This window comes from Apium graveolens, chromosome 10 (assembly GCF_009905375.1).
Source record: "Apium graveolens cultivar Ventura chromosome 10, ASM990537v1, whole genome shotgun sequence".
NCBI classification, from domain to species: domain Eukaryota; kingdom Viridiplantae; phylum Streptophyta; class Magnoliopsida; order Apiales; family Apiaceae; genus Apium; species Apium graveolens.
Window position 1 is genome coordinate 205,451,784 of NC_133656.1, and position 14,213 is coordinate 205,465,996.

Genomic DNA, 14,213 nt, shown 5'->3' on the forward strand with positions numbered 1-14,213 from the left:
ACTAATGATTCTATGTGTGAGTAGTTTTCTAAGTGTATGAGCAGTGAATTTGACATGAGCATGATGGGTGAGTTCAATTATTTCTTGGGGCTCCAAATTAAACAATCTAAAGATGGAATTTATGTGCATCAATCAAAATATGTCAATAATTTGTTGACCAGATTTGGTTTTGACAATGTCAAGCCGAAATCTACTCCAATGAATCAAAATAGCAAGCTGACATCGGATGAAAAAGGTAAAGATGTTGATATCAAGAAGTATAGAGGTATGATTGGTAGTCTTTTATATCTTACTGCTTCTCGGCCAGATATTATGTATAGTGTTTGTGTATGTGCTCGTTTTCAAGCTAAACCTAAGGAATCACACTTAAATGCAGTTAAAAGAATATTTCGATATTTAAGTGGGACTATTAATCTTGGGTTATTTTATCCTATTATAAGCACATTTGATCTTGTGAGGTATAGTGATGCTGACTATGTAGGTTGTCAGACTGATAGAAAGAGCACAAGTGGTGTTTGTACATATTTAGGACAAAGTCTCGTATCTTGGCAAAGTAAGAAACAAACTTCAGTTGCATTATCCACAACAGAAGGTGAGTATTTGGCAGCTGGTAGCTGTTGCTCTCAAATTTTGTGGATGATTCAGACTCTACGCGATTTTGGAATCAAGTATGGCAAAGTTCCAATCTATTGTGACAACACTAGCACCATCAACATATCAAAGAATCCGGTTAATAACTCAAGAACAAAGCATATTGATGTTCGTCATCATTTCTTGAGAGATAATGCTGCCAAAGGTAAGATTGAATTAGTTTTTGTACCTACTGAATATCAATTGGCAGATATCTTTACAAAACCCCTTGGCGAAGCAAGATTTTCTATCATTCGAAGGGAACTTGGCATGTGCAGTGTATAATCGCAAGCTATCATTGAAAATTTGGTAATGTTGGCTTACTATCATTTTTAATGTTAGCTTACTATGATGGGTTATTAAAATGGCAATTTTGTGTTTAATGTAATTTTTTAATTATGATATGTCATTATCTGTTTATTGTCGTTACTTGTTTGTCTGTTTTGATGCTTTATCTTATAATTCTGATCAGCCCTCAACCTGAATCTTTTTGATGCTTTAAGGGGGAGTAATTTAGGAGACTTATGTTTATGTTTATGCCTGATTATTAAGACTATCTGTTGGCTTATGTTTAATCTGTGGTTTGCTACTTGGTTTATGATGCTACTTGGTTTATGTTGGCTGTTATTTAAGACTTAATTGACTTTTAGTTTTTAAGAATTGATGTAATGATATAATGCTGCTATGTTGGTTATTTTGGATATGCATGTGTGTCATTTATATTTTAATTGCAGTAACAGGTTATACAATTTTGAGATTTGCATATATTTAGGGGGAGTTTTTATAATTCTCCTAAATGTGTGTAATCATCAAAAAGGGGGAGATTGTAAATCCTTAGTTTTGATGATCACAACACAGCAAGCCATCATGTTGTTATTTGAGAATGTTTGCAGGATATAACAGCTTAATGTCATTGTTGTTTAAGTATCATGACAGCAAGCTATCATAAGACAGTAATCTATTTCAGCAAGCTATGATCAACTATGTCAGAATAACAGCAAGCCAAGATGCACAGTCCAGATTCAACAAGGAAGTCGAATTTCATGGAGATTTTATAGGATCTTCATATATATCAGTTGTAAGGACTTCTCTAATAAATATACGTGCATTATATATATAGAGCTTTTATAAAATGTTTTAATCATTCAAATTGATTTCCTAAAGAATAGGAGTTTGTTTCTCTTTCAAACTCTTTCTTCTATCTTCTGATTAAAACGTTTTATTCTCTACAAAATAGAAGAGATATTTTCTGTACGTTGGACATCTTTCTTTCTCTTCTATCTAACGTACACATGAACGTTGGAAACCATTCCAACGATCTTAAACGGTAGAATTGGATTCTAGCCGTTGTAAGTTGTTGAGAATGTTTCAAACGTTAATGTGTGGTTATATATGTGGTTTCTTGCAGTTTTATGACTGAGAAAGAATTTGCAAGCAAGAACACATACAACTCCTGATCTTTATTGATTTCAAAATACTCTCGAGCTCTAAATATATACACGTGTTTCATCTTAGAGAGAGTTTATAGTTTGAGTTGTAAACTTTATCATTGATTTGTATTGTTCAAATTGTATTGATTAGTTGCTGGATAAGTTGGCTAGGGAAACAAGGGTTTAGTGGTACTTGCTAGAGGAGTTTGTACTACGGGGTAGTATAGTACTTAGAGAGCAGGTTCTTAAACAGGGTTTCAGCAAGTCATTATCAGCAGCCGGGATAAAGGGAGATATATTGTTGTATCTTGTAGTTGTAACCTTCATTGATCAATAATATATTCTCTTACCAAGTTGGTAAGGGACCAGGACGTAGACCATAGGGGCTTAGGGGTCGAACCTGGCTAAAATTCTTGTGTGTTCTATTTACTTTCCTGCACATTATTTTCTGCATTGCATTTAGTCATATCAGCTTACTATCATTGTCAAATTATAGTTCTGTTGGTAAAATCTCAGTAAGCTATTTTCGGGTAAAATTTAAAAGTAATCCTAGTTAGCCATAATCACCTATTCACCCCCCTCTAGGTGTAATTTCAAGGCTTCTATATTAAATATATAAATAATAATAGTTTCAATTAGTTTCTCAACTAATTTTCAATTAATTATCTCAAGAAAAATGCTATGTTTCCAAAAATGTTCATGAAACGATTTCCTAATAATGAGTTGTTGTCGTCTGATTACTCATAAATAAGATGGATCATGATATATTAACACGAATTTTACAAATAAAAGATGTCTTTTTGGAAATTATTTTCGATACGCGGCATTGGTGGCATTGGTGTTCAAATATCATAAAGAATCTAAGCCTAAATAGGGGTGAAAGGGGGGGATGACCATGAATCGAAAACATGGTATGGTAACCTAGTTTGAGGGAGGGATTTGATTTGAGTTTTAAGATGGTATCGTAGCCTCGTTTTCGGGAGGGATTTGAATCTGATTGCTAGTCCTTCCAAACACATGTAGAAAAAGGAGGGGTTGCTAAAAGTCGGCCAACTTTAATCGATTGGATACCTAACTATGTATTCACTTTATATTTTCTCTGTTTCATTTTATATGTCTCTTAACTTTTCTCCATACATCTCAAGATGCATTGACCGCATAATAAAAATTATTAATTTTTTTTTGTAAATAAAAGTTTAAGTTATATATTTTTATTTAGGAAAAGAAAATTTTAAAAATTATTATTTTAACTATGCGGTCAAAACACCTAAAAAAGAGTGCAGAAAAATCAACCAACTATTAAAATGTAGGAGTATGAGGTATCCAATTGTCAATGGATGAGGTCGAAGAAGCAACATTGTCAGCTTGAAAAGTCAGCCGATCAACCAAATATAAATAATAAATGTACTGAAATACTGATTCCATGAACAGGGAGACGGTCTAATTTGGTGTCAACAATGTTCTCTATTTTCGACTTCATGTGAAAATCAAATTTTCAAATATAAAGAATTCTCTGCATACCTGTGCAAAACAGTGTCCTCGGATTGAATTCGACGCGTGTCCAATAATTAGCCATCTGAAAAACATATATTGTTCCAGGGTCGAGTTTGTTGTGAAGTCGACCGTGAAGGTGTGTAAGGTGTAAGCAACTGCCTATCCCCGGTTGAGCTTACTCATCTCATCTGTTGGTAGTGTTGAGTTAAATGGGTCAAAGTTAATTCACATTCACAATATCGGTTGACAAATAAATATTTATTGGATTGGAGTGTTTTTGTTTATGTTATGGTTTGCAGGCTCATTCTTGAGTCTTTTGCCACAGAAGCATTGTTCGCTTTTAAACAACCTTAGAGTGACCAGTTACTTATTATGATATCAAAACTCGGTTCAGAAATGATCTCAGGTTCAAGTCCTCCACCCTGATTTGTGGGAAACATATTGTACATATTTGTTTTAGTATAAGATCCCATTTGGAATTTTTTCTGAAATCTTGAGGTTTTAGAGCGAGTGGTACTTAACAATTATATTAGTATTAGCCAAATTCTTGTTATATCTCATTGTGGTGACAGTTTTGGAGATTATTAACATCTGTTGGCTTGGTCTGAAAATTGGAATTTGCACCCCCATACATCTTTAGGTAACATGATATTTACGGATATAGATATATCATAAGTAATGCTGATGGACAATAGTTATATAGTTCTGTAATTTCCTGTAGTCGTGTCTAGCATGAGAATTTGAAGATTGAATGAGAATCAACATGAAGCATTGGTGAATGCATGCCAGAACTGTTTCCTGAAGTAATTCTCTGTTGAGCTTATTACTTGCGTAATAATATGCAGAATCTACCAGTTCCAAGGCCAAAGATCCATCTATTACCAGAACCAATAATCTGAAGTTGATTGGCACAAACCATATATGACAACCTAGTGTCAAATTTTTGATAGAGGTTTTCAAGAGCTATTAAATGTAAATGACGAGCTATGTCCTGCTAAATGTCAGAATTCTAGAGTGACGATGAATTCCTTAAAATACTGGAGATGGCCAAGTAAACCAAATTATGGTTGTAGATTCTTACTTCACTGCATGCTTTTAGCTGCAAATGTATCAAGAAGGGACTTGCAAAGTTTGTCGCGGAATCTGGTGCTCAAGAAATGGAGCAATATTCTGAAAGCATAACTTAAGTACTAATTGATTTAGTTGATAATGGAACTTCACCAAAAAAACATTGAGATTTTGTTGTTTAATTACTTTTTTAAATATTTAAACAAAAGAGTAGCTTGCCGTGTTCATCATTGGCAAATAAACAGCTCCCAAATTTTTAATTCCTGATGTTAAATATTTCTAATAAGCCTATGCATTTTAGTAATCTGTCTGAAATTGAATTTACATCGTCACTTAGTTCAATCTAGACACGATGGGCGGTGTCAAAGTAATGCCCGAAAGTGAGTCATTGACTTGGTATATAGAAGTTATTCTCTGCACACAGTATGCTTTCATTCTATTAGTGTCTCTTGAATGTGTTGTGGTTCTAACAAGATGATGTATTGATTTCTACAGGTAATTGACGAGTATGATGACGATACAAGTTTTCTGAATAGCTTTAAATCAAGGTGAACACTTCAAAACTTGAGCAAACAGTTTATTCCACTCCATATTATGAGACTGCACAATGAAAAGAAATTGCAAACACGAATTGTTTTGAACTACTGATTACATGGTCCTGCACTTTTGACATAAGGAAAATCAATAAAATTCAGCCCTCTGTTCTGTGTCATGCTTTACGACCCCAACTAAAAGTCTAAAATGTTCCAACTTCCAACCATTATCATTTTGTTCTCTTCTGTTCCTTATGTAGGGGGTGATAAATAAGTGTTCTCGTTTTGACTGTAGATTTTTTTTCCTCTTGTTAATCACTGAATTGGCTTGACTTCAAATATACCAACAGTCTAACACAGTCTTTTCCGGTCTTTAACTTTTACAAAGATGAAATTCCAATAGGAGGCTTTCTAATCAGAGCTTAAGAAAGGATTAGTGTTGCAGTCATCAATTAATACACTCTAGCTACTACTCAAGACCTATAATTCAGCCTAGATATGTTTGCAAACTTTGCTTCCATTTCACAGACGTACCTAGTACAAGAAATTTTTGGTGCTTATCGTTTTAATAGTAGAATTTAAGATATGAGTAATGAATTGCTAAAAGTTTCTATCACGTGTTGTTCTTTTTGGTGATTCTTCAATAACACCAGATGCTTGTTCTTTACAATCTTCCATTTGTGTTTGTGTAATGCTATTCTTATATTATCTTGTTTATCAGGGCACCAAATGGATCTAAAGATGAGTTTTATTATTATAGTTTTGGAACCACTGCCTCTAAATTCTGAACTTCGAGGTTTATTAAAAGAAACTGAGGCACTGAGCTATATTTGGTTCTGGGAAACTTATTGTTGGTCATATACATAGTTCCAGTTAACTTAACGTTACACATAGACCATGGTCATAGTGTTAATAAACTTATAGTTTCAATAATTGATTTGGTATACGGGATCAACTAAAGAAACCTTTGCATTGGCCAACTAAATCCGACCGAGCTATATTGTCACTTTGTCAGCGGTTGTTGTAAGACGAATAGTAATAGTAGAGTTTATATCATCATAAGCGTTTCTGATATGTACTACGTCTGAAAACCAGAAAGATTTACTTCAATAATAGGATTCTATAATAAAACATTGTCCAATTGTTATAGTAGGATTCTATAATAAAAGGTTTAAAATTGTGAATGTTTGTGAGTGAGCAGGATATCTGGAGAGGCACATGGGTGTATAAAGCTGCATTAGTAAGAAAGTAAGAACATAATAGTGATGGAGGAGAAACTATAGATTTAGAATTCAAACAAAACATGAATTTGCATTTGAGTAAAAACTGACATAAGGATAATGAAGAGATCAATTTAGAAGCACAGAAAACAGATGTACTAAAGCTATGTGTTTGCAGTGTGCTGTGTAGATGAGAATGGGTCCTTTAGATTGTGCTATCCAGCTGCTCAGTTATTAGCAGCCTTTTCCTTTTGGCCAATGACACATACTACATATGGCTCTCTTGCAGCCCTCTGACACAACTCCACTCAAGGTGGACATCTGGTTACGTGGCGAACGTTGTGGATACTTTGTGGGGGTATGATTTCACTATAAGGATATTCTTTTTTGCATAACGATTCTGAAAATAGGTAGTGGATTCGTTGATAATGCACGATTCCTTAGTCCTCCTCCCCACCCCACCCAGCAATGTTGGTCATAGGTTATAATCCCCATTCGTACTTGGAAATTTAATGCATTTGAAACAATGTAGCATACTGAAATTAAAACATTAAAAGTAGTCTGTTCCCTGGTATGGTTGCCATCAGAACTAATGATCAGTTATAGTTTTAGATTTCAAACAGTATAAAATCCCAGCTTCCGAGAGAGAAAAGAATCCTTGATTGATATTAAGAATTTAGATGACAAGGAGAATAGATTTTATTATCCCCAGAGGACTTGGTAGGGGATGGGTTAAAATACCGACTAGAAGATTAATCAACATGATAGGAGGAGGGGGGGGGGGGGGTAAGTAAGCTTGTAGAATGCTTCAAACATTTTTGTCATAAGCACCCATGCTTGCTGCCTAGTGCCTTCAGATGGTAGATTTTTTCCAGAATCTTGCAGGAAGGCCATGCATGGGAACTGGAAATGGTCCATACTGGATCCCTGCTTCAGATCCTACGACTTCCCACCTGCACCCCACAACAGTAACAAACATAATTAACCCCCTCTAATCATTACCATCAGTTTCTTGGGAATTTCTGATTTTTGCGCAGGATGTTAAGCAACAGTCTAATGCCTATTCTGTTATTCTTATGTTGATACTGACAGGGCAAGGCTTGTGGTTAGCAATTAGTAAACTTATATTTAGTGCACTCAAGTTTAACTTTGTATTTATAATTTTATACTAGAGAACCTTAATCACAACTCGTTAATAACTGTATGACTCTTAAATGAGAGCACTTTAATGTTAATTCATGACACGACTTTCTACCCTCATAAATAATAACCTGTTTTAACGAAGTTAACTTTTCTTTCGCAATGGTTGAATACAATTAGAAGATCGATAATTCCATTCAGCACAATTATTTTTTTAATCGCAGGAAACTTTCCGGCTAAAAATGAAAATTAAGTTGGGTCATCTTTGCTTCAGCTATTTGCCTATTTCTCCCTTGCCATATTCTACTTCCGTACAAAGTTAGAAGGGGATTACATGTAAAAGTAAAGCTAAATTCGGCTCAAACCTCAGTTACAAGTGTTTTATGCAGTCTGAAACTTAAAAAATCTTACAGTAAGACTTCAGGCTTTGAGTGTGGCTATGTCGAATATTCCTACTTAATAGACCTGCCCACCTATTCATACTGCATATTATCTATCCTTTTTAAACTGTAAGTAACACTTTTGTGGAGTCTGTATTGATAATATGCAGTAAGTTGACTTGCATACTTGCAAAATGCAAATGTGGACCAACTTTTGATCATCATGAAGGGAATGTCTTTCATTCTGTATCTGTTTTGTAACTTGTAAATAGCAGCAAGTCTGGTGGAGAATGATACCTATATTTAGTGACGAGATGGTGAATCATAACGAGCATCTCCAACTTGGCGAGCTCATTTCCAGGACAGGCATGAACGCCACTGCCGAATGGCATGAATGTATTAGGTTTGGGTGGGTTCTGCATGAGATTAAGATTTTTAGATTAACTAAAAGGAAACTGTTGTTTGATATAATGTTACACATACAACTGCTATTTATATATTTACAATTACATTATAACAATATGTCAGACTATACTTGGAGGTTTACCCATACCTCAAATCTTGAAGGATTAAACTCTTGAGGACTGGTGAAGAATTCTGCACTGTGATGAATATTCCTGAACAAAGGCAGAACCTTCCAGCCTTTCGGGATTAGGTACCCTGTTATAAATTTTAATTTCTCAAACTTTTATTATCTTGATCATAATTTATGCAATGCTGTTTTTTTTTTACTTTAACTATGCTAATAAGAAGGTGGTCCAAAATGTCATTATATTTATTCTTCTCAATTAATATGAATCTTTTTCAACGTGATAGAAAGTAACAATCCTATGAAACAATAGAATGACTCAGCTGCACTTTGTGGCTATCATAATCAGAATGGAAAAGGAGAAATTATTGTGATAATATATTTTTCCAATTATCTTGCCTTTGTACTCCACATCAGCCACAGCTTCTCTAAATGTGAAAGAAATAATGCTTGCAATCCTCAAGGTCTCTGAGATCACCTGCAAATTGAAGCTACATGTTATGAAAAGAACCTTTTTTCTTTAATTACAATATCCTTGTTTTTTAAGTCTTGAACCCCTTCACCTTGTGAGTAACAGGCATGTTTCTTGTTTGAACCCATGTCAACTGAGAATCACTTTCTTTGTTTGACATGTGAATTGCCATCTGCTCAGCCTGCATGTTAATACGTTATTATGACCGTGTCCATATAATGCTTCCTCTGTATTTAAATATACGATAACTGTCAAATTTTAATCTCACCGTGACCATCTCCAGAAGCTTTGGATTATCATAGAGGTACTTGAGGATCCATGTCATGACACTGGCTGTGGTGTCCTGAGCTGCGAAAAGAACTCCTATAATGTTATCAGCAATTTGATCTTCATTTAGGATTTCGCCTTTGTCATCTTTGAAGTTTAAGAGACAGCCTAGAAGGTCCTTGTCATGTGTCCTCTTTTCTTTTCTCTCACAAATGATCTCGTTAAGAATCTTACTTAACCTCTTCCTCGCCTAATGTAAAAAAAAATTAGAGTAGAGCCACTCAGAAAAAGTCATCTATAAATTCAGAGCATATCACACACACTTGATAAAGATCTAGCTTCAAAAATTATAGTCTAGTTAGATTATTACAAGCTTGTAGTTATGCAATGTTTGCTTTACCAGTAGGGCCTTTTTGTACGGAGTTCCTGGTAACTTGGAAGGAAAAGAATTGTATCCTCCATCCACTATGCTGTAATTCTTCTTCAACTCATGCTTGTAATGAGTTTCCAAGTGGCCAAAAATAGCGAGTATTCCCACTTCAAAAGAAGCCTAAAATGGCACAAATTAGGAAAGGAAATATGATATAGGGAAAAAATGAAAATGTTGTAATAAACTTTCCACTCAAATTCCAGTTTAAACAAAAAACAGCATAAATTAGATGTCCTCTTTGGTAAAAGCAGGTAAACAAAAGAATGACAATTGATTTGCATGATGAACCTAACACCAAATAACAACAGACACCTCAAACCAACCTTTTTCATTTCAGTGAAGGTCCTAATCACATGAGTGCTGGCCCATGAATCAAGGGCAGAGATTGCAACAGCTCCTATACTGGATACCAAGTTTCGAATTGCATCAGGAGATAGGGAGCTCTGAACCAGCTTCCGAAGACTAGCATGATAGTCTCCTTGGTGGAAAAACAGTGCTGATGGTCCGATCAAGCTTTCCTTGCTCTTGGGATAAGTTGGCTTGAACAAATGAGCCTGAGTAGTTAACACGAGCCGAGATGCCTCTGGGCTAGCCAGCATGATACAGGGACAACCAAGTAAATAAGTCTTGAAAATTTCACCATACCTGAAAATTTAGAACACGTTAGCATCTAGTCATGACATGTTTACGCGTAGCTAGATAAATGGTGAAGAAATGGAGGTTCTACCTTTTCTGTTTGTTTGCAAAGAAGACACTTGGATCTTGAGAGTAGAGATGAAGAGTCTCTCCAATATATGGCCACCCCATTGTACCAGGAGGAAGCTTTGTTTTCTTCTTGCCATATCTATTATTTCTTCCAAATAATGTATATGAGAACAATGCAAGGAGAAAGGTAACACCTAAATATAAAAGAATTGCACCACTTCCCATTTTTCTCAATTGACTTGTTTTATTTCTTGTGGTACAATGCAGGATATTGTTTTCAAGTCATGACTGGGAGAAGATGGTAGAGGTTCATTTATATAGGGGAGAGCCGAGAGGGGTCAATAAAGGTTGAGGCATATGGATTTAATTGTTTGTTTTTCTATATATTTTTATTTGCTCTGTTTGTATGTTAATAATGTACTTCATGCATATTCACTCTCACCATGTAAACGCCACATAATTTTACTTAACCCAGGTTGCACTACCTAAGGGCTAAGGTTAAGTAACGTGTCAAATATGCACAGAAAGCCAATCGGGTCGGGCTATATCCGGATTTTAAAAAGACCGGTTTTTTTAAAACGGATTGGACAAGATTTTTTTAAAAATCAAGCCGGGATGGACCGGGCTTCCTGAGAAATATAAGGTCCTTTTTAGGCCCGCGGGCCGGGCCGGGCCGGATCGGGCCGACCCGGGCTTTATCCGGGTTATTTATTTATATATTAAAAAAATATTTTAATATTTTATAACTCGAATTATGAGTAGTTTAAATATCGGAGAAAATAATATCTTGATATATCATATAGAGTAGTTTAGACATCGAAATGAATAATTATTTTTAATATAATATATAAATAATCATATATACATTAATTACTTCTAATATTATAATATATTATTTTAAAAATCATAAAAAGTATTGTATATTTTCAAATTTTATATAAGAAATTCGGTTTTTTAATCGGGCTTTTCAAAAATTCCGGGCTTTTATCCGGACCAAACCGGGCTTTTATCCGGGCTTTTTTCCATCCGGACTTTTTTAAATCCGGATTTTTCGGGTTTCGGACCGGCCGAATTTTTGAGAAGAAAGGATGTCCATTTAAGGCCCGCGGGCCGGGCCGAACTGTATCGGTTTTTTTTACGGATCGAATCAAATTTCGGGTTTGGATTTATTAACATCTCGATAACCTATCCATATCGCAGTTACTAGTTGCAAAACACACTTTTTACATATCTCCTTATGCATCTATTTGTATTTTTGAAATAGCAATCAAACAAATTCTTATCCACCTCTTTCTCCAAATCATGAAAATGGAGCCTGTAGACTGTAGTGCACTCCTTGTTTCAAATAAAAGCCATCTCTCTGCTAACCGATATCAAAGTTCAAACCCTGGTATTTTGGCGTTGCAGAGCAAGAGCAAGTCCAATGACCCAACACCGGTCGGTGTAGCTGATCTCCTCGCCCCTTTTTCGGGATGTTGAGAGTTCGACTCTTCTAAAAAATAAGTACGGTGTGCGAGCATTTAATCAGCGAATGAAGAGCAAATTCAATATTAAATGTAAAATGACTATAATCATTACTATAATTTGATACTAAATAATGTTTTTTTTAATTAAATAGAAATTCAATTTTTATACTATATGCATTTTTGCAACTAAATAATCTGATTTCAAATTATAGAAAAAGAGATGCATTTGTGCATTGCCTCAAAATATATAATTGCTTTATTATTTCAGTTTTTTAAAAATTGGTTCTTAATTATAAATTAGATTTAAATTAACATTTCACTCGACTTGCTCGAACAGGAGGCGGTTGCATATTTTTTTAAACTTTGCGTATTTCAATTGGAATTTTTTTTATATCGAGTCCAACTATTTGTAATATTATAATATTATAGGATATAACCCGTGCGATGCACAACTATTTTTATCATTATATATTGTAAATTCTAATTTTAATATATTGGTGGCAGGATTCGAACCTTATACTTATTAAAAAATACTAATTTTTTTATAATTTTAATATGTTTCTGGCAGAATTCGAACCTTATACCTCTTAAATAATACTAATTTTTAAGAATAAATCTAACGGTTCTTATCGAATTGATCTGACGATTCTCAATGGAGTGATTAATAACAAGCAATGATCAACAACCAAACTTTTAATATTTCGTTTTTAATATAATAATATAGATAGATAGATTATGCATTATATTATAGTCGAATGCTTATTAAATATCAATTCTCCCTGTGTTACAATTCATAATAATCACTCTCGGACTCAACACATGTCAACTCTACCTTACTCGGTCCATAATAATGGAATGGAAGCATGCCTCGCTACTTGTTTGTCTCAGGACAACACTAGAAAATCTATATGCCTCCTCTTCAAGCTTATTTTAGAGTACAGAGTGTCACACCTGCATCTAGGGCTGTTTACGAACCGAGCCGAGTCGAGTTTTAACATAAACGAGCCGAGCTTTCATTTTTTTTCTGACGAACCGAGCCGAGCCAAGCTTTCTTATCGAACAAAAATACGTGTTCGAGCTCGAGCTCGTTAACTAACGAGCCGAACACGAGTTTGTTCGCGAACAAATACGAGCCGAGCCGAGCTCGAGCCGTAACCAATTAATCAAACATTTTTAACCCACATCAACTAATTGAAATCCAACTCATATTTAAGCCCAGCCCAAATTATAAAAAACCTAACCTAAATTATGTTTGTTTCTCTCAATCCTATCTCTCTGGCTCCCCGCCTCTCTCATCATCGTCATTTTCTTTACTTTCTCCTCCCATGCGACTTAAATCCCTAAATTCCCTGAATTCCCAAATCTGAGATTCCCGGTAATGTTCTCATTTTGTTTAGTTTTGGATTATATTTGAGATGCTTTTTCATTTTGTTGTTTTAACTGTTTAAGTATTTAGCTTTATGTTTAGCTATTTAGCTTTATCTGAATCAATTTATTGTATTTTCTTGCTCAGTTTACACCCCACAAATTAAGTTAAAGTTAAATGGGTTGGTTTGGTTATTCTGGGTGTATGTAGCAATTCTTCTGGTAAATTATTCCAGTGTGCCATGATTTTTAGATGGATTATAGTGTGGTTTTTGTAGTTTTTATAATTGAGTTTTGGAATATTAGGAGAAGACTATGAAACATTCAAAGATAGAAGTCATGGGAGATATGATACTGTCCATTTCTTTTATACGTTTATGGTCAATAGGGAAGCTAAAAATCTTATACTTGTTAACATAAACCTTAGGGCTTAGGCCATTTCTTTTTTTCCTAGCTGAAGAAATTACATTCAACCTGAAATTATAGGACCTTTATGCAACCAGGCTGTAAAACAGGTCAGTTAATTTTTTTTTGATAAAGATTAGTAGGTGCCATCCCGATATTGTCAAGATGGGATAGAGTAGTTTTATTATATATTCAATAAAACTATATGGAACAGAGACATTGATGATGTTTAAAGGTAGTAATTGAAGTTATCGAATGTATTTGTTGCGTGCGTCTCTTGGTAAGATTGTTTTTCTGTCTGGGAAAAACAGGGGTGGTTTTTATTAGTATTTTTCTGTGTTGAGGTGAGTGCTTCATATAACTAAACTGATGCTATGCACTAGTCAGTTGTAGACGCATAGTTGCGAAAATTCTATATTTACAGGCATTATAAATCTTACACTTTTGTTGCCTTTTCACTGCAAAAGTGTAGTCTTGTATGTATCTACAATCATATTGGTTTGTGCTGAATTTAGAAAGCATGAAGGTTCTTAGTCTTCCTTTTCAACTGCTATTGTGTTGCTGACTGCTACTATATTGTTAATTTCTCTGTTACATAGAAATAGTGTTACACAATTTTTTTACAGATTTGTTGCTGAATTCTAATCCTAACATTGTTCCATTGTGTTGCAGATTTGTA

The 14,213-nt window shown here is 34.6% G+C and overlaps 1 protein-coding gene across 1 annotated transcript; it reads right to left on the reverse strand.

Moving 5' to 3' along the window:
* Positions 1-7,017: 7,017 nt before the first annotated feature.
* Positions 7,018-10,597, reverse strand: LOC141693701 (abscisic acid 8'-hydroxylase CYP707A1-like). Its single transcript, XM_074498862.1, has 9 exons — positions 10,321-10,597; positions 9,917-10,238; positions 9,564-9,713; positions 9,165-9,413; positions 8,988-9,077; positions 8,824-8,902; positions 8,449-8,555; positions 8,193-8,311; positions 7,018-7,328 (listed from the first exon to the last, which is right to left on the reverse strand). The coding sequence occupies exons 1-9, from the start codon at positions 10,521-10,523 to the stop codon at positions 7,229-7,231; spliced, it is 1,419 nt and encodes a 472-aa protein (XP_074354963.1). The 5' UTR covers positions 10,524-10,597; the 3' UTR covers positions 7,018-7,228.
* Positions 10,598-14,213: the final 3,616 nt, after the last annotated feature.